The following is a 19,814-nucleotide window of genomic DNA, read 5'->3' on the forward strand; positions in this document are numbered from 1 at the left end:
CTGCAGAAGCCAGGACAAAGCTGAGTGGTTTCCCTGGTGTCCCCCAGCCCTTGCTGGCCCCAGGGGCTGATGGCATTTGTGCTCCCTCAGGTTCATGTCCCCACACCAACAGCATGGGGGTGCTCCCCCTGCTCTGTGCAATGCAAACAGGGGCTGCTGAGCCAGTGCTGCCGTGTCTGTGCCTGCAAGGATGGGGCACCTGTGTGAGCTGGGGGAGAGGCCAGGGCTGCAGAGGGGGGATGTTGTTGGCAGCTCCATGAGGACGCTCTGTGATGCTGCCCTGGGCTGTGCAGTGCACTGGGGATGGATCAGCCCCTGCTCTGCTGCTCCTTCCCGTCTGCCCCAGGGGCCTTGCAGAGCACCTGCTGATGCTGTCCTCAGCTGCCATGGCAACCCTCAGGACAAAGGAGTGCCAGGGCTGCTCCAGGTACAATTGCAGTGACACTCGTTGGTGCCACCAGGTGCCATGGCAACGGCCATGGGGGACCCATTCCTTGGTTTGGTGCCATGGCAACCAATGCCCGGAGCTGTTGTGATGGTTGGTGGCCATGGAAAGCTGCCCTGGGCCCTTGCTCAGGGCTGGTGTCAGTGCCCAGAGCCAGAGGGGATCCCTTGCTGGGGGCTGTGCCATGGCCACCTGCCCTGTGCCGCGCTGGGCGCTCATGCACCAGGAACCAGCAGCCACCGGCACTGCCAGGGCCAAAGGCCAGGTCAGCCAGACAGAAAGGGGCAGGGCTGGGCACTGTTTCCATGGCAACGGGCACTGGGGTGGACACCTGGGTCACCTGGCCTGGCAGTTGCCATGGAAACCCCTGGCAGGGACTGAGGGCACAGCCTCTGGCACTGAGACACTGCTGGGCCGGGTGCTGAGCACAGGGCTGAGCACGCAGAGATGGTTTTGTTCTTGCTGAGCTGCAGCACAGCCAAGGCCTGTCCTGCCCCTCGTCAGCCACGCTGGGGAGGGGCTGGGGCTGCGGGGGAGCTGGGCAGGGGACACAGCCAGGACAGGGGACCCCAATTGACCCTGGCACACCCCAGACCAGAGCACATCATGCTCAGGGTGTGAAGGGGGGAACAAGGAGGAAGGGGGGAATTTTGGAGTGAGGGCTTTTGCCTTCCCAGGTAACACTTAGGCAAGAGGGGGCCCTGTTTCACCCTTGGGCAGGGTCACTACCAAAGACACAGACACCAACTGAAGGAATTGTGTCATTTATATCATGCACAGCTGCAAAGATTTACAAAAGGATAAGCTCAGAAAAGCACATCATCATTAGCAAAGAATTACAAAAGAAGCTCAGCAATCCATCATAACCCATCATTACATTTTGATGACCAATCCCTTGGTGAAACACTAGAGGTGTTTGTGGCAGACAAAGATTCTGGCTGACTATCAAGGTACACCTTACAGACATCAGTAGTACTTCAGTGACACCATTCTTCATTCTTTTTTCTCAATCTCATTTGAGTTAGGAACAAGAATTCTGTTGTCCCTGGAGCTGGCACCTTTTTCAGCCCAGAATAATGCCCCCAGGCCCTTTGCTGTTCAGCTTTACCATGCTGTCTGGGCTAACAAGGCTTGGGGAGCCCTTTCCCCTCTGGCTGGAAGGGGCTGGGTCCCAGTCCCTTATGGGCACCCAGGCTCCTGGATGGAATTCCTGTGCAAGTCCCTCAGTGTCACAGCAGCCTTCACATGGAGCCCCGTGGATCAGAGCATTTCTCAAAGGGGCCCTTGGGGCAAACAGGGAGATTTGGTCTGGCAGGATGGGCAAAACAATCTCCTGTCAGATCCACTGGTTCTCACACAGAATCCTTGGCTGCAGGGACACATTCCCATTGTTCCTGCCCAGGTTTCAGGACTCAGAGTTGTCTTTCGTAGGAGCTGTTCCTTCAGCTGCCTCGGGAGGGCCTTTTGGCCTCTGGACCCACATTCTGGCTCCATTATTAGGGCTGCTGGATCCAAACCCTTTATCTCCACAAATGGTGGTGACTGGAGCTGGATCTCCTTTTTTATCAATTGCTCTTAAAGTTGCAATATCAATAATGGTCCTACACTGTCATGAGGTTGAATAATCCAATCCTGGTCACTATTGTTTAACAGAATTACTGTAATTTCTCCTTTACATTCTGCATCAATTCGTCTTGCCATGACAGGAACACTTTCCAAGGCCAAGTTCCAAGGGAGCAGTTACCAAAGCAAAGTGTCCTGGAGGAATCTGAACTCCTGTTTCAGTACTGATAGCTCTCATTTGCTTTGAATTTCTCCTCATTAATTCCAATGCATGAAGGACCAGCCCTGCAGCCTCTGGGCTGGCCCTGCCAGGGGCCATCACAACCAGAACAATTTCCCAGGCAGCCCAAGTCTCACTGCCCATGGCTGGATTTGCAAATTGGGGGCAGCCGTGCACAGCCAGGGGATTTCATTTTCCCAGTGGGCCATTGTTAAAGGCATGGAGCACATCTGGGAGATGGGTTCTCCATGGACAAAGGTTCCCATCTCCTCATTTTTCCAACGGCTCTTTTAACAACCCCTTCACCTGCACAACCAATCCTGCAGCTTGTGGATAGTCTGGTACATGAAAAACCCTGCAGGCAGATCACTGTATTTTTCACAGGAACAGACAAAGCACTCTGCATCACAGTATCAGCACACCCAGTAAAAATAGCCAATTTCCTCCCTTCCTCCCTTTTTCATTGTATACAATCTCACAAAGTTGACCACTGACATTAGGGTCTTGGCCAGTCCTGTTCTGTAGGGTATTTAGTGTTACATCCCTGAGCTGCCAAAGCTACCAAATTAGCATTGTCAGCACTATTTCACATTATTATTATTTTATATATAGATATACATATCGATATACATATAGACAGATAGTTAAAAACATATATATATATAAAGACATATAAATATTATATACATATATAATAATGCCTTATTATTCTATAAATACATATATTGTTATTTATTATACCGATATTTCACTTGTACAAATGCATCTGAGCTCAAGATTAAAACCTTTTCCTGTTGCTCCATGTGGGAGCATTCCAACAATAATTGCTCCTTCTGAAGGTGCTGTTACCTATGTACTCTTAACAAATTCATCTTTGTCTGCCCAAACACACAAAGTCTTTTCCTTTTCCATATGCAATTTTTGGATGCATTTGAAGAAATCCAGGGGTGCAGCTTCTTTTACCCGACTGCCCCACTGCTCACACAGGGCTCCGACCTCAGCCCACTCCAGAGCCAGGGAACTCCAGGGAAGGACTTCCCAGCTGGGAATTTCTGAGGGGACTGATTCCTCACACTGACACTGAACAAGTGACATTTTGTTGGCATCTGGACAGACTGGTCCAGTTTTGTTTTACCAGTGGGCAGGGTCAGCACCAAAGCCACAGACTCCAGCTGAAGGAATCAGTGTCATTTCCTGCAGTTCAGAGCAGCAAAGAATCACCAAAGGAGCAGCTCAGCAATGCACCCAACCATCCCCACCAAAGATTGCCTGCAGTGATTAACAAAGATCCAGCAGCATTTACCCTCAGCCTTTACCATCCCCCAGACCCACACAGCAGCTGGGGAAGCTGTCACAGCCAAGGGCTGCAGAGCCACTCCTGGGCACTGGGAATTCCTGCAGGTGCCTCCAACCCCAGGTGAGGCTCCAACCCCGCTGCGAGAAGGCCCAGCTCTGACAGTGCTGAATGAACAAACTGACAGCACTGCTAGTGTGGCAACATCTGCTTTCATCCTCCTCTTGGGTCCCTCCCAAAGCCTGGCCAGGGCTCAAGGAGGAACCAAGGGAGGTGACTTTGACCATACAGCCCCAAACAAGGCCAGATGTCAGATTCCATGGCTTTGTCTGGCTTCTAAATACACAAAGGTCAATACATGTTTCACTAAGGAGTGGCTACATCTATCTCAATGCTAATGACCATGCATATTTCATCAGGGAGCAGATACAAAGATAACCTTTGGTTGGAAGGTTCATCCAGAGGCCACCTTTGGCTCAGGGCCTGCTGTCCAGGCCTCACTCAGGGCTGTGTCCAGGCCTTGGCACTTGAGGGATGTGGTTTAGTGCTGGGCTTGGCACTGCTGGGTGCCCGGCTGCACTGGGTGAGCTCAGAGGGCTTTTCCAACAGAGAGGATTCTGTGATTCTATGATTCTATCCACTGCATTCAGCTGGGGCTATTTTAGCAGCATTACTTTGCTTACGAAGTTCCCTCTTGCCCAGCTCCTGTGGCCTGAGGCTTCAGCTCCTTAAGCTCCTGGTGCTGAGCTGCTCATGCTGAACGAGACGACTGGGAGAGACGAATCCACTCAATGCAATTCCTTCTGGGACACAGAGAGGGGAGGCTGTGCAAACAGGAGCATTGTTTGTTGTGGCCTCCTCTCTGCCCTTCACGCCTTTCAGCGCTTTCAACCAGCCAAGAGCTTTCTCCAAGAGTGCAATGGAGCAGCTGTTCCTGCTCCCAGGCCTGGCTCTCTCCAGTCTCTGCCATTGCCTGGTTCTGTCCCTCTTGCTGTGCCCTCTGCTCCCCCAGGGCTCGCTGGCTGCTGCCCAGGACTGTGGCACTGGCACAGATCCAGTGCTCCAGAGCCTCCTTTCTCTGCCTTTGCAGCTGCCTGGGCACAGCAGCCTTTTCCATCTGGAAGCTCCCCATGGACAGGGAGTGCCCAGCTCCGTTCCTTGCACAGCCCCCAGGAGACCAGGGCTGCCATCTCCAGTCCCTGCTGGCACTGGGGGCTCCCAGGTGCCTCAGGCTGCTGTGACACCGCTGCACACGGGAGGGAAGAGGGGCAGGGGCTGTGCTCAAAGTCAGCTCCATGTGCTGCTGCTGCTGCTGCTGCTGCGGGGTCATTTGTGCAGCCCTGCCCCAGAGTCAGGGACCAGATCCTGCCAGTCTCTTCCAGCCCTGGCTGCTCAGAGTTTGGGCCCTGGAGCCTCAGGTGGCCAAAGGCAGCTGCTGCTGGTCCCTCTGTGTGCCCGTGTTCAGCAGTGCTGCTCCATCAGTCTGTGCCCAGCAACGGGGAAAGGCCTCAGCCCTGCAGGGCCAGGAGCTGCCGGGCTCTGCCTGAGCAGCTCAGCCAGCAGGAAGGGAGCTGCTCCACACGGGAACCAGGAACAAAGGACATTCCTTTGATAGGACATGTTTTCTATTGAAAGGGAAAAAAAGGAAAAAGGAAAAAAATAGGTAAATTGTAAAAGATAAGCATAAAATCCAAGTATTAGTGAAAAAACATAACACAATGTTAGTGAAAAAAACAAAACATAAATGCAAAGATACATTCTTTGCATTAAGAGGTAAATGATCTTTTTCAAAAGAGAACTCAGTTCTTTACATTGTAAATGTGCTGATGGCATGGATCCATCTTTGTGACCTCAAAAGCCTCTTAAAAGATTTTGGGCTTTGTTCCCTACATTGGTATTTGAAATTGTGCTCAAAGCAAGAGGAAATTGCTTTGTGCCCTTCCAGCTCCAAGCAGGACTGGGAATGGAAACTCTGTCAAACCTCACATCCTTTAGAAGATGATCTTCCTTCTCACCCTGCGAATGAGCTGCACATTCCTGTTCTAATTGTCAGGGATTTCTTAGAGACACAAAGTCCCACTTACGGCTTTTTGCTCTGGTTTGGCAGTGCAGAAGGGCAATTCTCCATCCACCAGCTCCAGACTGCACTGCCTCAGGAACACAGCCCACTCGCCAGCTTTGGCCCACTCGTGGCACTGCTAGAGGAGGAAGAAAGTGCAATTGCACAATTCCAGCCAGTAAAGAAGGAAGAACAGGACAGACAAAACACCCTGTACAGATCCAGGCATTCAGCTGGGACTGTGAAGAGTTTGGGTCCTTGCCAGTTGGATGTGTGTCCCCAGCTGCAATCTCTGGGCCTGCAGCAGAGTCTCACTCACCGGCCAAAGCAGAAAGCTCAGGCGCTGTGCTCACAACGGGCTCGTCTGATGCAAAGCTGTCAGAGCAATGTGAGGGCAGGGCCAGCCCAGCTGGGCCCAGGGCTGAGCCCAGCAGAGCCCTGGCAGAGCCCAGAGCAGCCTCAGCACCCGCAGAGCCCGGCTGCGAGGAGAGAAAGCAGAAACCGCCCGTCAGCTGAGGGCTCCTGTGCCCGTGTGCCAAGGCCTGCGGTGCCCAGGCCATGCTGGCTGTGCCCAGAGCTGTGCCCAGAGCTGCCCATCCCTGCTGCCTTTGGCACAGAGCAGGAGGGCAGCACAATGTGCCCAGCCTGCAGCCAGCCACGGCACATCCAGCCCTCAGCAGCTGCCCAGAGCAGGATGCTCCTGTGCTCGCTGCCAGCTCCCAAAAGCTCTGATCCCACCCTGCCAAGCACACAGGGACCCACCTCACACCAGCCACGGCTGGAAGAAAAGCTGCTCCCAAACCATGGCCTCAGCCTTCTCCAAGGGCACGGCCCATCCACGCCACAGCTGCTCCCAAGCACTTCCCCATCCACACTGGACCACCTCGAATGCTTCCTCTGGAATAACAAACAACACATTATTGAAAAGAGTTTAGAGACAAAAAGGGAAAACGAGAAAAACAGTAAAAACTCTTATCTTGTGAGGGCCTTGAGGAAGGCCCAACCCCCACATGCCAGGGAAAAAGTCAGCCATGGCTGAGGGAATCCCACACTTTCTCTCTTCCCCCCTGCACTGTCCCCCAAAATCACAGTGACCCCAAAGCAAACAAGGGCAGTGGAGCAGCCCAAGCCCTTCCTTGCCTGCACAGCAAAGCAGCTGTGCACAGGTTCTGGAGCCCCACCTCTGCTCCCACCATGGGGTTGGTTTGTGTCGGGCTGGCTGCCCCAGCCCCAGCCCCAGCCCGGGGCACGGTGGGTGCTGGGGGCTGTTGGCAGGGCCAGGAGCCCACTCCCATTTTGTACCCGCCCCAGCCCATCCTCCCAGCCATGCCAAAAGCAGCTGGGCAGCGACTGAAGAATGAGTTGCATCTGCCCCAGCAAAGGGGGAGCCTTTGGTTCCCCGCCAGGCTGGGTCATGCCCAAATCTGGCAGAATTTCCCCAGATGGGGACTCATCTGCAAATTCCCCGTGGAGTTTGGCTTTGAAGAAGGTGCCAGAATCAAAGTGCATCACCTTCAGCCTCCAGTGGCCAGGCTGAGGAAGAGCTTGTCATCCTTGATGTCACCCTCGCTGTCTCCAGCAGCAGCAGCATCATCATCATCCCCACCCGGTACAGCTTCTCCAGGGGCTCCTTCTCCTTCCCTGCGGGCAGACCAGGCTCTCAGGGCTCTGCCCAGGGCCCCAGCTGTCAGGCAACCAGGACAAGCAAAACCAGCTGGGATGGCAGCCACCAGTGCTGGGCAGAGCAGCTCAGCTCCAGCACAAGGGCTGTGTGTTCCCATCCCATGACCCCGGTGCAGTGACACTGGCAGCACAAAAAGGGTTGGGTTCCTTTGCTTCTCATTGCCAAGGCAAATGTGGAGCAGGAACTTACCAGGGCCCTGGATCAAAGTGTGCCTGTGGCGCTCTCCCTTCTTCTATGGCAGAGGAATATCCTGCATCCAAGGAACACAGAACAGGTCTTCCAGTGTGGGTCTGTCCAAGGAGTTCACGGATAAACACCACCAGATCAGGTCTTTGCACTCTGGGGGGAGAAAGCAGAAACTGATGGTCAGCCAGAGAAGGCTCCTGTCTGCTTTACCCCATTGTTCCCATGCCCAGGCCATGCTGGATGCGCTCTGAGCTGGGCCTAAACTTTCCCACCAATTCCCTGTTTTGGAGGAGAGCAGGACATGTGCCACCTCCTCAGCAGCTGCCAGAGCGGGATGCCCACGATCCCGCTGCTGGCTCCCAGCACTGGGATTCCCCCCGTGCCCAGAGAAGAGGATCCACCTTGAGAGAGCCCTTGTGGCAGCGGGAGCTGGCCCCAGCTGAGGTTCCGGCCCCTCCTGAAAGGGTGCTCCCCGCAGACCATCTGGTGCAGCAGGATGCCCAGGGACCAGATTGTTGCTGCCTCGCCATGGTACCAGCCAAAGTCGTTCCATTCCGGGGGGCTGTAGGACAGTGTTCCTATGGAATACAGATGGAGTTCATCAGGGGGATGCTGCTGCTCCCAGAGCCTGGCCCCAGCATCCCTGGGCCCGTGGGGGCTGCATCAGGGGCACACAGGGTGACCACTGCCCTCTCGCCAGCATCTGGGACTTGTGCACAAAGTTAGGGTTGGAAAAGAAGCCTCTGGTGCTGGAAGAGGGCAGCCCTGGCTAGGCCCGACCATGACATGCAAAGGAAAAACCCACTCCATGCTGGGGAAAAAACATGCCCTTATCCTCCCTGCCTGCATTTCCCCAAAAATATTATGAAGCCAAGGGAAACAGGGCGAGTGGAGCAGCCCAAGCCCTTCCTCTCATTTGCACACCAAACTGGCTGGGGCACAGGGTCCACCCTCCCTCTCTGCTACCCCCACCCACGGGGGTTTTGGTCGGGCTGGCTGCCGCAGCCCAGCCCCAGTCCTGGGCAGAGTGGCTGGCAAAGGCTGCCAGCAGGGCTGGAAGATGGCTGCCCACCCAGCCCCGCTCTAAAGCAACTCAGCTGAAGATTCAGTGCCCTGACTGGCAGCAAAAGGGAGAATCACCACTGCCACAGCCAGCTTGGGCTGTGAGATGTTGGGCCATGAGATGTCAGCAGCGGGAGCACAGCCCTGGGTAGGCTCACCTGCAAAGTGAGTGTAGACTGTGTCCTGCAGGTAGGTGCCACAGCCAAAGTCAATCAGCTTGGCCTGCCCGGTGTCCAGGTCAACCAGGATGTTCTCTGGCTTGATGTCCCTGTGCAGGACCCCGCAGCTGGTGCAGTGCCGCACGGCCTCCAGCACCTGGCGGAACAGCTCCCGCGCCTCCTCCTCGGGCAGGAACCGCCGTGCCCCAATGAAACGATGCAGGTCCTGACACTGCTCTGGCCGCTCCAGCACCATCACGATGCAGTTGGGGAGCTCGAGCCACTCCAGCAGCTGGACCACACCGGGGAAGCCAGTGGACACCTTGGCCAGCAGCACGATCTCCAGGGGTGCGCTGGTGCCGTCGGGCTGCGGGAGGAGCACGATGCCGTCAGCGGGGCCGATGCCGTGCCAGGCCTGGGGAAGCCCTCAGCCAGCCCGGGATGCTCTGCGCCCTGCGCTGGCCCCACGCCCGCTCTCCCTCGGGGCGTCCTGGCGGCTCCCACCGTGCCGGGCCCCGGCTCATCCCTGGCCGGCAGCCCCGGCTGCTGGCCCCGCTCACTCACCAGCTCGCCCCAGTGACGGACGCGGTTCCGTGGCACCCTTTTGATGGCCACCTGCAAGCCAAGGCCAGCAGCGGGCTCAGCTCGCCGCCCGCACTGCGTGCCCCATCCTCTGCCCTCCGTCCTCCTCCTCCTCCATCCCCTCCTCCTGCGCCCGCCGCCGGCCCCGCCGCTCACCGGGGCGCCGTCCGAGAGCCGCGTGGCCGCGAAGACTCTGCCGAAGCCGCCGCGCCCCAGCAGCGATCCCAGCCGATACCGCTCCTGCAGGGCCTCCTGCGCCGTCCCTGCGGGCGGGACGCGGCTGTCAGCGCTCGGCCCGGGGCCAGCAACGGCCCCCGAGCGCCCCTCACCCGCCCCGGGCCGGCCATGCCCAGGCGTTCGCTCCCGGGAACGCGGCACGGGAGGCTCGGGGCCGGCGGCCGCGCTGCCGAGCGGCGGAGCTCGGGCCGGGGAAGCCGCAGCGGAGGCGGCGGGAGCGGCCGCGCCGCGTGTGTGCTCCGCGGGCCCCGGGAGGAGCCGGGGCAGGGGCCGGGGCCGGGGCCGGGACCAGGGCGGGGGGCGGGGCTGGGGCCGGGGCCGGGGCCGGGGCCGGGGCCGGGCTCGGGCCAGGCGGAGGCAAAGGGCGGCGATGCCGCCCCCGCACCAGGCACTGATGCCCGCCCAGCAGCGCCACCGCCAGTACAGCCAGAGCCGGGCGGAGGCGAGACCGCGGCGGGACGGCCGGGGCCGGGCACGGGGCAGCCCCGCCCGGGGCCGGGGGCGGGCCGGGAGCATGGCCCGGCCCTGCAGGGGACAGGGAGGCGGGGAGAGGAGAGGGATGCCGGGCAAGGGACCCCCAGAGAAGGGTGCCCGTCAGCGGGAAAGGGAGGGAGAGAGAAAGAAAGAGAGAAGAGAAAGAAAGAGAGTATTCAAAATATCTCTTTGCTGCCGCCGCTTCCGCTGCCGCCGCTGCTGCCGCCGCTGCCGCCGGTGCTGCCGCCGCCGCTGCTGCCGCCGCTGCCGCCGCTGCAACTGAAGCACCGGGGCCGTTCGTCCCCGTGTCCGTTCCCCGCTCGCCCCACGAGCCCCACGTTCGAGCTCCGCGCACCCCGGGGACAGCCCCTCCGTCTGCCCAAACACGGGAACTTTGCAGCGCTGAGCGCAGATGCAGAGCCCTGACTCCTGCACACTGGCACAGCGATCCCCTCGCTTGCTGCTGGGCATTGTCCTTGCTGAGGGTCAAACACTGTCAGGGCACCTTCCCTTGGGGTAGGATTCCTACCTGAGCCCAGCACTGCACTGACACCTCCAGTGTTGCTTTCCTGTAAAACCAGGGGAAGGAAAACTGTATTTGGCTCATGGTGTTTTAGAGTGTCTAAAAATCACTAAGTCACCGATCTTAGAGGTGCAGTGCATCTGGAATTACTGGGATGGAGAAGTAGTGCAACATGGAAAAGGGGAGCATAGAAATAAATAGAGGAAAGCATCTTGGATTGTTTCTTTCATTTTCATTTCACTTCTGGAAAGCTGTTTCAGTTTTCCAGGAATCTTCTCCTGTCTGCTCTTCCCAAGAATCTCTCATGGAGAATAAGGTCAATTTTCTGTCACAAGATTTGCCACCAGGAAATTATGCCACTGGTGCAATTTTCATTGTAACTGTTTGTGCTGGCTTAGGGCAAATTTGGGGAGGAAATCTCCAAAAGGGGTCCGTCTGGAGAGCAAGTTCAAGCGGCCCCTCCCCCTACTAGGTCAGGAAAAGACTTCCCTCGAGAAAAGTGAAAAAAAACCCCAGGCTATTTAACAAGTAAAATGTTCACAAGCATGAAAAATGAATAATATGAAATCAAACCTCTGACAGTGCTGAAGAAATGGCAAATTCAGAAAGTCCTTTTTGTGGGTTGTAGTTGGCTCACTCGGTCTCTTTTAAGTCCCTGTGGCACTGGAATGCAGCGTCCCAGAGCTCGGTGGGCCACAGGGGTGAGCTGGTGCCGGTGTTTGTCTGGGTTTTCAGTCCAGAGCAGGTTTAAACAGTTCCAAGAAAAAGGAAAGTCACAGTCCAAGGAACTTCTCTTCCTAAGCTAGCTAAAACCAAATTGCTAGACCTGGGCTGTGAAGGCATCGGGAAATTTCCAAATCTGGGCACTGGCGGTCCCAGAAAACACTAGATCTGGATGGTGCTGCAGCCAGAACCTGCAGATTTCCGAATTTTGGCTTTCTGTGCCAGCAAATCACTGGACTTGGGCTGTGCCAGCACCAGGAAGTTTTCAGATCTGGGCGCTGGCGCTGCCAGCAAACACCAGATCTGGGTGGTGTCATTGCCAGCGACAGAAATCTGCCAGATTTGGGCTCTGCTGGCACTGAGAAATTTCCAAATCTTGGTTCTGGTGCAGGAAACACAAGATGTGGGTGGTGCTAGACCCAGTAGCAGGAAGCTGCCACAGGTTTTGGATTTCTGTGCCAGCAAATTGCTGCACTTGGGCTGTGCCAGAATAGGGAAATTTCCAGATCTGGGCACTGGCAGTGCCAGCAAACAGCCCATTTCAGGCTGCAGGCTCCAGGAAGGACTGGGTCTGGATGCCTTCCTCTTTTCTTTCCTTCTTTCCTTCCATCTTTCTTGGGATCCTGCTGCCAACAAAGTCCAGATTGGGCAGTGCTGGCAAGGGGAAATTGCCAGGTTTTAGCTTTCTTTGCCAGCAAATTCTGGATATGGGTGGTGCCAGAAGAGGAAAATTGCCAGATGTGGGCACTGGCAGTGCCAGCGCATGCCAGATCTTGGTGTGGAATGTGCCGGCACTGGGAAATTGCCAGATGCTTATTTTCTGTGCCAGCAAATTGCTGGAATTATACTGTGCAGGCATCTGAAAAATTCCGGATCTGGGTACTGGGGGTGTCAGCAAACATGAGATGGGGTTGCTGTAGGTACCAGGTATTTGCTTGATTTTGGCTTTCTTTGCCAGCAAATTGCTGGACTTGGACTGTGACAGAATATGGAAATATCAAGATCTGGGAACTGGCAGTGCCAGCAAACACCACAGTTCAGGAAGGATTGGATCTGGACCCGTTCCCTCCCTGCATCCCCCCCTCAACAAGGTGCCAGAGGGGCTGGACAGCAGCCAGGCAGAAAGGGACCTGCAGGGACTGAGGGACAGCAGGCTGGACATGAGGCAGCAGTGTGCCCAGGTGGCCAAGAAGGCCAATGGCTCCTGGCCCGGCTCAGGAATGGTGTGGCCAGCAGGAGTAGGACAGGGATTCTTCCCCTGTGCTCAGCACTGCTTGGGCAGCACCTCGAGTGCTGTTTCCAGTTCTGGGGCCCCCTAATTTAGGAAGGACATGGAAGGGCTGGAGTGTGTCCAGAGAAGGGCAACAAGGCTGAGGAGGGGTCTGGAAGAACACAAGTCCTGTGAGGAGTGGCTGAGGGAGCTGCAGTTGTTTATCCTGGAGGAGGCTCAGGGGAGACAAGGCGTTGTCAGGGCACAGGTTGGACTTGATGACCTCCATGGCCTCTTCCACCCTTGCTGATTCTGGGATTCTCTGAAACCACCCTTGCAGCAGTTGCAGGAGGAGCCCTGGGCCTCCTCTTCAGAAGCTCCAGCAGCCCAGGTCCCTCAGCTTCTCCTGCCAGCCCCTAAGCCCATCCTGTCAGTCCTGCAGAGCCTCTGCAGCTCCTCCTCACTGCCCAGAACAGGGAGCCCCAGAGCCAGACACAGCAGCCCAGATGTGTCCCCCTGGCCTGGGGTGCCTCTGGCAAGGGAGCAGCACCAGGCACTGCAGGAGCCTGCAGACAATTGACCTGAAGGCCAAAGCTCCTTAGCTCCTTCTGAAAGAGCAGGAACAGTTCCTCATTCCAGTGAGGTGGAATGCTGGGCACCACAGCTCCAGGCGAGGACTGGACACAAGTTTGCTCCCACTGAGTGCGGTGATGGGTTCTGCAGGAGCTCTGGGCTCCTGTGCTTGCCAGGCACAATGAGGAGAGAAGGAGCCAAGTGCACTGATGTGGGAAATGGATTTGTAGAAAGTTTTTAGAGCCTAATAGAAGGCCCACACCGTATGAATCTGTATATAAATCTTGAGACAAGAAATGCTAACTTAAAAATGCCATGGAGTAGGACAGATATTGTTGAGAGAGAAATGGAGCTAGAAAAAAGTTTCAAAAGATGGCCTTGCAAATAAGACTTTGGAAAAATAGAGCTACGAAAGATGCATTTTAGTGGGACCCACAAGGGGTAGTTTTAAATAATTGGCTTTAAGGCATCTACAACATGGCATGGCAAAAATCTGATAGACCAAGAACTACTGTAATTAGGAAATAGTTGGCTTCTGATTGTGATGGTGTAAATTATGTGTATTTTCTCATCCTTCTCATGAGACTGAAAATGGAATATAAGTTTTTAAAACACCTCTCAGTGTCCCCATCTCTAGGTCAAGAAAAGAGTATTATCCAACACACTGACACACCTTTGCCTCGAGCATAACCCAGCCTGGACCAAACACACTGAAAGGTTTCCCCTTTGGCCCATGTCGTGAAACATCAGGTCTGCTGTTTGACAGCTCAGGTTGGTTTGGTGTCAAGGAGTTTCCATCAGAAATACTGGGTTTGTCTTCCTCTGTGCCTTGCCCTCAGCAGCCTTGGGGATGCTCCTGTGTGAAGCCATCTGTCTCACACAGTTTCAGACAACTTCAAACAGGATATTGTGCAATAAGTCGTCTCCTCTAAAGTGTTCCAACAACCCCTTTCCAGCAATAGGAAATTATTACTGATAGATGAAAGTGGAAAACCCCCCACAGTTTATTAACAAACCGAATCCCACCATGACACGTGTTACAAGAAGGTGCCAGGGTCTCTCTCGGAAGAACAGGAGCTGTCACAGAGCAGTTCCAGCAGCTGATGGAAGCTCAGGGGCTCGTCCGGCATCAGCTTTCTCCCATGGCAGAGCTCCATGAAGCAGGCAGGGCAATGAAGCAGCTGGGCTGGAGCCCCTCGCTGCCTTTTCTTCCCGGCGTGACTCAGTGTCCTGGTTTAGGGCAAATTTGCCAAAGAATCTGCAAAGGAGGGCCCCTCCAGAAAGCAAAACCCACACGGCCCCTCCCCCCAACCGGTTCAGGAAAAAATTTCTTTGGAGAGAGGTGGAAAGAGCCTGTTTATTTCAGGAACAACACCCCCCAGCACACAAAATGAACAATAGCCGATGACACCGCTCTGAGAAAGATGACAAAATCAGAAAGTCTCTTTCGGGGGTGGTTGCTCTGTTCTCAGTCCCTCCGGTGCTGGGGCAGCTGCTGCAGCTGAACCGTCGGTGTTCCCGGGTCCCAGTCCGGAGCAGGTTCGAGATGGTCACAGAAACAGGAGAGGAGAAACAGTCCAGGAAGGGATGTGGACTGTTTAGCTAAACTAGCTAATGAGCAGAGGCCAAAGCAGAGCAGAAGCGAGAGCAGAAAAGAGAGCAAGCAAAGCAGCAAGCTGAAGCAAGAAGTGAAAAACAGCCCTATGCACTGTTTGTCTCTGTGTCCCTGATAAGAGAAACCCAAACAAAACTTCCACTCTTCAGAGTCGGTCTTAAAGGCACAGAACAGATGAATGGGGATACAAGCATCATAACATCACCCCAGGACATTCCACCCCTTATCCCCATATCATCAACATACTACAACACATCATGCATTATTCATACAAAATTTCCATCTGTTTCCCCAAAATTACAAGCAATACCCATCATGCCTTCATCACATCCCCACACTGGACCACTGAATCCAGGCCCTGTATTACAGAGCTGCAGAGCCCCTTTTCACTTTAGTCACTTAAAGCTCCATCTATCACTTGCCCAGACCTTCAACTCTTACACATTTCCTTCTAACTCATGTCTGTATGGTTTAATGTACAGACAATAGCAGTAACATCCAATGAACAGTGATATTGCATATCATTCTTACCCCACAATCAGATCTCCCTGAGGTACACATCGTGTTGTTCCATCTCTTTGCATTATCCACCACGTGCAACCTGGTCCCTGAGAAAAGACAACCCCACGAATGGGTTTGTCTGTACTCGAGGCAGAATTGATCCACACAGTCTTCCCTAACAAACCTCTGATATGTACCACTGAGACTTTGTCCCCTTCTATTACATTCAGGGACTCAGACTGGGCGGGACCTGCTCGGTTGGTGGAACCTCGGGTGTTAACTAACCAGGTGGCTTTTGCTAGATGCTGCTCCCAATTCTTGAAAGATTCACCACCCAAAGCTTTCAACTGGGTTTTTAGTAACCCATTGTACCTCTCCACTTTTCCTGCAGCTGGAGCATGGTAGGGGATATGGTACACCCACTCAATGCCATGTTCCCTAGCCCAGGTGTTGATAAGGCTGTTCTTGAAATGAGTCCCATTGTCTGACTCAATCCTCTCAGGGGTGCCATGTCTCCACAGAACTTGCTTTTCCAGGCCCAGGATGGTGTTCCGGGCTGTAGCATGAGACACAGGGTAGGTTTCCAGCCATCCAGTGGTGGCCTCCACCATGGTCAGCACGTAGCGCTTGCCCTGGCGTGTCTGGGGCAGTGTGATGTAGTCAATCTGCCAGGCCTCCCCCTACTTGTACTTGGACCACCGCCCACCGTACCACAGAGGCTTCACTCACTTGGCCTGCTTGATGGCAGCACACGTCTCACAGTCATGGATAACCTGAGAGATACTGTCCATGGTTAGATCCACCCCTCGGTTTCGTGCCCACTTATAGGTGACATCTCTGCCCTGGTGGCCTGAGGCGTCATGGGCCCATCGAGCTAGGAATAACTCTCCCTTATGTTCCCAATCTAGGTCTATTTTGGACACCCCTATCTTTGCAGCTTGGTCTACCTGCTCATTGTTTTGGTGTTCCTCATTGGCCCTGCTCTTGGGGACATGGGCATCTACATGGCGGACCTTCACAGGTAGCCTCCCTACCCTGGTAGCAATGTCTTTCCACTCTTCAGCAGCCCAGATTGGTTTTCCTCTATGCTGCCAGTTTGCCTCTTTCTACCTCTCCAGCCATCCCCACAGAGCATTGGCTACTATCCATGAATCAGTGTAGAGGTAGAACTTTGGCCATTTCTCTCTCTCAGCAATGTCCAGGGCCAGTTGAACAGCTTTGAGTTCAGCAAGTTGGCTTGATCCACCTTCTCCTTCGGTAGCTTGTGCAGCCTATCGTGTGGGGCTCCATACAGCTGCTTTCCACTTCCGGTTCATCCCTACGATGCGACAGGAGCTGTCAGTGAAAAGAGCGTAGCGTGTTTCCTCTGGGGGCAGTTGGTTGTATGGAGGAGCCTCTTCAGCCCGTGTCACTGGTTTTTGTTCCTCTTCATTAGCAAGACCAAAGTTCTCACCTTCCGGCCAGTTTGTAATTATCTCCAGAATCCCAGGGCGATTCAGGTTTCCAATATTGGCATGCTGTGTAATAAGAGCAATCCATTTACTCCATGTAGTGTCAGTGGTGTGGTCGGTAGTGGGAACCTTTCCTTTAAACATCCACCCCAGCACTGGTAGTCAGGGTGTCAGGGGGAGTTGCGCTTCGGTACCAATCACCTCTGAGGCAGCCTGGACTCCAAGATTTCCTTCTCTGTGGGAGTGTAATTGGCTTCAGAGCCTCTGTAGCTTTGACTCAAAAATCCCAGTGGTTGGCCTTGAGTCTCCCCAGGCACCTTCTGCCAAAGGCTCCAGGACAAGCCATGGTTCCTGGCTGCAGAGTAGAGCACATTCTTCACCTCTGGTCCTGTCCTGACTGGGCCAAGGGCTACTGCATGAGCAATGTCCTGCTTGATCTGGGCAAAGGCTTGTTGCTGTTCAGGACCCCAGTGGAACTCGTTCTTCTTGCAGCTAAAGAGGGCTCACAATCTTACTTTATTCAGGAATGTGCATTCTCCAAAACCTATGGCACCCAGGAAAGATTGCATTTCCTTCTTGCTAGTTGGTGGAGACATCGTAGTGGTTTTGTTGATGACCTCAGTGAGAATCTGACGCCGTCCGTCTTGCCACTTCACTCCCATACACTGGATCTCTTTGGCACATCCCTTGACTTTGCTCTTCTTGACAGCAAAGCTGGCTTCTAGCAGAATCCTGATGATCCTCTCTCCTTTCTCAAATACTTCCATTGCCGTGTTCCCCCACACAATGATGTCATCGATGTACTGCAGGTGCTCTGGAGCCTCACCCTTTTCCAGTGCAGCCTGGATCAGTCCATGGCAGATGGTGGGGCTGTGCTTCCACCCCTGGGGCAGTCGGTTCCAGGTGTACTGCACTCCCCTCCAGGTGAAAGCAAACTGAGGCCTGCATTCTGCTGCCACAGGAATGGAGAAAAATGTGTTAGCAATGCCAATGGTGGCAAAGCACTTTGCTGCCTTGGACTCCAGCTCATACTGGAGTTCCAGAATGTCCGGCACAGCAGCGCTCAGTGGTGGAGTCACTTCATTCAATGCACGACAGTCCACAGTCAATCTCCATTCTCCTTCAGATTTACGCACAGGCCAAGTGAGGCTGTTGAAGGGTGAGTGGGTCTTGCGGACCAGCCCTTGGCTCTCCAGCTCACGGATCATTTTGTGGATGGGGATCATGGCATCTTGATTCATTTGATACTGCCGGCGGTGCACTGTTGAGGTGGCAATTGGTGGTCTTTGCTCTTCCACCTTCAGGAGTCCTACTGCAGACGGGTTTTCTGATAGTCCAGGCAAAGTGTTCAACTGCTTGATGTTTTCTGCCTCCACAGCAGCTATGCCAAAAGCCCATCTGAGTCCCTTTGGGTCTTTGTAATAGCCGTTCAAGAGGAAATCTATGCCCAGAATACACGGGGCTTCTGGGCCAGTCAAATGGGATGTTTTTTCCACTCTTTCCCAGTCAGGCTCACCTCGGCTTCTAACAGGGTCAATTGCTGTGTTCCCCCCGTCACCCTGGCAATGGAAACAGGTTCTGCCCCCACATGTCCCAATGGTATCAGGGTACACTGAGCACCAGTATCAATAAGGCATCTTACTTTTGTGGTTCTGATGTGCCAGGCCATCGGATCCACACCGTCCAGAAAATCCAGTTTTCTGGTGCCTCTCCCTGGCTGGAGGCAAGGCCCCTCTAACCCTGGGTATTCATGGTAGAGGTACCTTCCAGGGGATCTGACAGATCATACTCAGCAGCTCGGTCATGGGAGGCTGAGGCTACCTTCACTTTACTGGAGTTTCCTTGATTTGTGTTTCCCTCCTTGAGCTGACGCACCCGTGCTGCCAGGACAGAAGTGTGTTTTCCATCCCACCTTCCCATGTCTTCCCCACGGTTACGCAGAAAAAACACAGGTCAGCCCGTGGGGTGTACCCCCCCTCTCTCTAGCTGGGGAACGTTGAGCTCTGACTCTGGGCCCTGTGACTCACAGTGGTGCAATGTGGGAACTGTTCCTCCTCACCTCTCCCCTCACCACCTCCCTCATCTCTTTGAGGTCCTTAATCACAGCAGAGACATGAGCCTGCATCAGTCCATTGATCATGCTTTCATAATTCTTAAGCTTGTTGGCTACAGAACCCACTGCCTCTTGGTTGTTATCAGCATTAATTGTTGCAATAAAGGTGGTGTATTGGTATGGCCCCAGATTTGCCAGGCTCCACAACATTTGCCCTGTGCACCTGACTTTGTCGGGGTCATTATCATGCTGTCCATCCCTCCCAAAGAGTACCTCTAATTCTGCCACTTCTCTCAGCTGTTGGATCCCTTCCTCAAGGGTCTTCCAGCACATTCTGTGGTGCTGGTCCTGCATTCTCTCCCTGTGGCCAAACCTCTCTCTGACACTCATTAAAAGCTGCTCCCAGAGGGAAAGAGACCCTGGCTCCTTTTAACAATCTGATTGATACCTGAGTCGTGGGTCAAGGGTCCCAAATTCTTGCCTCACCACCATCCAGCTGGACGCTTGTACTCAAAAGATCTCAGACACAAAGCAGCCAGGTTGTACAAGCCTCACGTCCCCGTCATACAATGTCGGTGCTCAGATTACGGAGACTTTTGTACGTCAGGGACTCGGTGATGATTGCAACATCTTGCTCCCCTGTGGGTTGTGAGGGCTGTCTTTTATCTGGGTGCTCTGCTTTTGTCTTAGATCTCTTTGTTTCTAGAGGGGCAACTGCTGCTGGCTGTGTCTGCCTTTGCAATTCAGCTGGAACCTGGACAGTTGTAACATCTATGGGTTCTGCTGCTGCACTATTAGATTTTCCCTCTTCAAGGCAGACGGAGGGCTTCTCACCAGCTGGGGAAGTGTATTCCTTCAGCGTCTGGTCCATCTCACGTATCTCCTTCACCAGACCCCCCCAGCCAATCTGGGTAGTTCACATCTGGGGTGGGATGTGGGCTAGGGTCAGGCTCTGGGACAGCAGCATCCCCAGACTCTGGTGGCGTATTAGATTCTGGGGTTGGTGTCAGGGTGGTGATCCAGGTAAGTCACCCCTTCTCTCTAAATGCTAAATAGAGCAGGCCTATCAGCAACACCAGCCACTGTATGATATCATTAATATTTAGAGTGGATGTGAACCCTTCAAAAACTGGTGGGGCAGACCCAAAGAGATGGCTAAAGGGTTGGGAGAAGATTTCACCCAGTGTCATTTCCTTACAGC

At 54.4% G+C, this 19,814-nt stretch overlaps 1 protein-coding gene across 1 annotated transcript in view; it reads right to left on the reverse strand.

The window, feature by feature from the left end:
- Positions 1 to 19,484, reverse strand: part of LOC141727776 (serine/threonine-protein kinase pim-1-like) — a 39,036-nt gene extending 19,552 nt beyond the window's left edge. Inside the window, exons 1-6 of the mRNA XM_074534062.1 lie at positions 19,448 to 19,484; positions 9,410 to 9,516; positions 9,236 to 9,286; positions 8,672 to 9,038; positions 7,853 to 8,029; positions 7,573 to 7,604 (exon numbers count right to left, since the gene is read on the reverse strand). Coding sequence (XP_074390163.1) covers positions 7,573 to 7,604; positions 7,853 to 8,029; positions 8,672 to 9,038; positions 9,236 to 9,286; positions 9,410 to 9,516; positions 19,448 to 19,484 — 771 coding nt within the window. The remainder of the gene's footprint in view (positions 1 to 7,572; positions 7,605 to 7,852; positions 8,030 to 8,671; positions 9,039 to 9,235; positions 9,287 to 9,409; positions 9,517 to 19,447) is intronic.
- Between the last annotated feature and the right edge of the window lie 330 nt (positions 19,485 to 19,814).

This window comes from Zonotrichia albicollis, unplaced genomic scaffold (assembly GCF_047830755.1).
Source record: "Zonotrichia albicollis isolate bZonAlb1 unplaced genomic scaffold, bZonAlb1.hap1 Scaffold_254, whole genome shotgun sequence".
NCBI lineage: Eukaryota > Metazoa > Chordata > Aves > Passeriformes > Passerellidae > Zonotrichia > Zonotrichia albicollis.